This window comes from Belonocnema kinseyi, chromosome 2 (genome assembly GCF_010883055.1).
Source record: "Belonocnema kinseyi isolate 2016_QV_RU_SX_M_011 chromosome 2, B_treatae_v1, whole genome shotgun sequence".
NCBI classification, from domain to species: Eukaryota; Metazoa; Arthropoda; class Insecta; order Hymenoptera; family Cynipidae; genus Belonocnema; species Belonocnema kinseyi.
This window is the reverse complement of record NC_046658.1, coordinates 65,295,552-65,297,892: the sequence shown is the minus strand read 5'-3', so window position 1 is coordinate 65,297,892 and position 2,341 is coordinate 65,295,552. Positions and strand designations below refer to the sequence as shown.

Sequence of the window (2,341 nt, the reverse complement as noted above, 5' to 3'; positions counted from 1 at the left end):
ATTTTTCTCATATAATATGACAAACTTTCCTAAAACTTTATTTAGATTTTATAGAATTTTTTGAATAGAAAATAAGCCGGACCAGAATTTTTATTACTTTGGAACTTGTAGCTTGCCCCTATAATGATTAAAGTAAATAAATAAACGTCTTTTACAGGAGGAACAGGATTTATGGGAAAGATTCTGATAGAAAAACTTCTACGGTATTGTCCAGAAATAGGGAACATCTACCTCTTAATGAGGATCAAGAAAGGCAAACCAACTCATGAACGTCTTAGTGAAATTGCTACATTGCCTGTAATTTGATCGGATATAATATACTTTAGATGATTCAAATAAGTTACCTTTCATTAGTTGAATGGAAAATTTTTTCTGTCCCATTCCCTCTGAAAGTTAGCCTTATCACACCTGTGAAGCAGGAGGGTGATTTTAAATCGTGTGAATGCCATCCTCGCTTTATTTGTGCGGCAAACTTCATTCTGTCCTCGATGTACAATATACTACTACAGCATTGGTTACACAGGCACACAAAAAAAAGTCCACGGAGGCGACCTTTGGGGTTCTATGTTTTTGGGTCGCTGATTCCGAACCTTTTGTCGGTTTTTCAGACCAGATCGCTTTCAAGGTCATTTGAAGGTCAAATGAAGAAAATATTGCTGAAAAGTCTGAAAAAATTCAGACATAGGTTTCTTAGCATACTGAATCCGAATCCGGTGACGGTTGAACTTCATTAGTTTAAGGTCAAGGTCATTTGAAGGTCAAACTAACAAAATAACCTCAAAAAAATTTGTAAAAATTTATGTATAAGTTTTAAGAGCCGTACAATCTAAATCCTAGGTCATTTTGACCATATCTAGTATTTTCAAGGTCATTGAAATATGAAAATAACAACCCATATATCGAGTTTGATAGACCTTCATCAATTCATGTACAAGCTCATAATAAGATAAAAAAATTAACAATCCCTCATAAACAATTACGATAGACATATTTTTTTGTATCAACTTGTGTTCATGTTTTCCACTCATACCGTACTCTCTTACTATCAAATGATCGACGTAACGGTTTTTGCGCTTTTTGTCTGTAGTTTTACACTCTCTTTTCAGTGACCAGCAGTAATCAGCCATCATAGCGACATCCCATCTGCCTTGGTAGCGCTTTTCCATTTCTTTTATGTCTTGATGGAAGCGCTCTCCTTGCTCTTCACTGTAATCGCCACAATTCTCTGGGAATCGATCCAGGTAATTATGCAGGAAGTGCAATTTGTATGACATCAGGCACCCCATTTTTCCAAAGTTCTTAATCATTTCGGCTACTATAGCTTTATAATTTTCACTTCTTTTATTTCCCAAAAAGTTTTTCGCAACCTCCTTAAAACTGAGCTATGCATCCCTTTGAATTTTTGTCATTGTCGTTGGAAATTTATCATCTTGTGAAAGTCTCCTTATTTCTGGACCATCAAAAATCCCTTCTTTCAACTTGGCATCCGATTTATATTGAAACTTCTTTTCCAAGTATTTTAAACATCGACTATTTGCATCTAAGGCTTTCACAATTTGCTTCATGGCTCCTAATTTAGTATGTAATGAAGGAATCAATACTTTTCTTGGATCAACCAGGGTTAATTCAATGATATTTCCTTTTTCTATTTCAAGTGATTTCCTTTCAGCCCACTTATGATTCGTGTAATGTTTTTCGCGATCTCTACTATCCCAAAGGCACAAGAAACACGGATTCTTTGTAAATCCAGACTGCTGCCCTAGCAACATACCTGCAACTTTTAAATCATCACATAAAAGCCAATTATATGTTTTGTATTCAATGGCCTCTAGAAGTTTTTTAAGACTAGTGAAGGATTCTTTCATTGTCGCAGAGTGTGCGACAGGTACTGCGGCATATTGATTTGTTTTGTGAAGTATTACAGCTTTTAAGCTTCTTTTTGATGGGTCAATAAACAGTCTCCAATCATTATCTTTATAAGTATTTGGCTTAAGTTCATCCATCAGTCCTTTAACATTTGAACGGTACACAAATTTTTCTTCATCAAAGACTTTTTCTTCGAAATACTGCTTAAAACTCTCATTTCTTTTTCTATAAAACGTTACTTTCGTACTTTCTTCTAATAAATTTTTACTTTTTAAAACTGAAGCTAAATGTTCCGCACCATCTTTAGGTAGTCCCAAATCTCTAACCAGATCATTAAGTTTGGGCTGTGTAAATTCTTTAGCAATTCTATTGCTTACTCCACCTGGTTGATAAACTTCATCAGAGCTTTCACTGCTATCGCTTTCATCATCATCATCATCATCATCATCATCATCATCATCATCATCATCATCAT

General features: G+C 34.8%; 1 protein-coding gene across 3 annotated transcripts in view; it reads left to right on the top strand.

The window, feature by feature from the left end:
• Positions 1 to 2,341, top strand: part of LOC117167985 (fatty acyl-CoA reductase wat-like) — a 58,933-nt gene that overhangs the window by 22,150 nt on the left and 34,442 nt on the right. For all 3 annotated transcript variants that reach the window (XM_033353272.1, XM_033353273.1, XM_033353271.1), the window contains exon 2: positions 158 to 297. In XM_033353272.1, coding sequence (XP_033209163.1) covers positions 172 to 297 — 126 coding nt within the window. In that variant the 5' untranslated portion in view covers positions 158 to 171. The remainder of the gene's footprint in view (positions 1 to 157; positions 298 to 2,341) is intronic.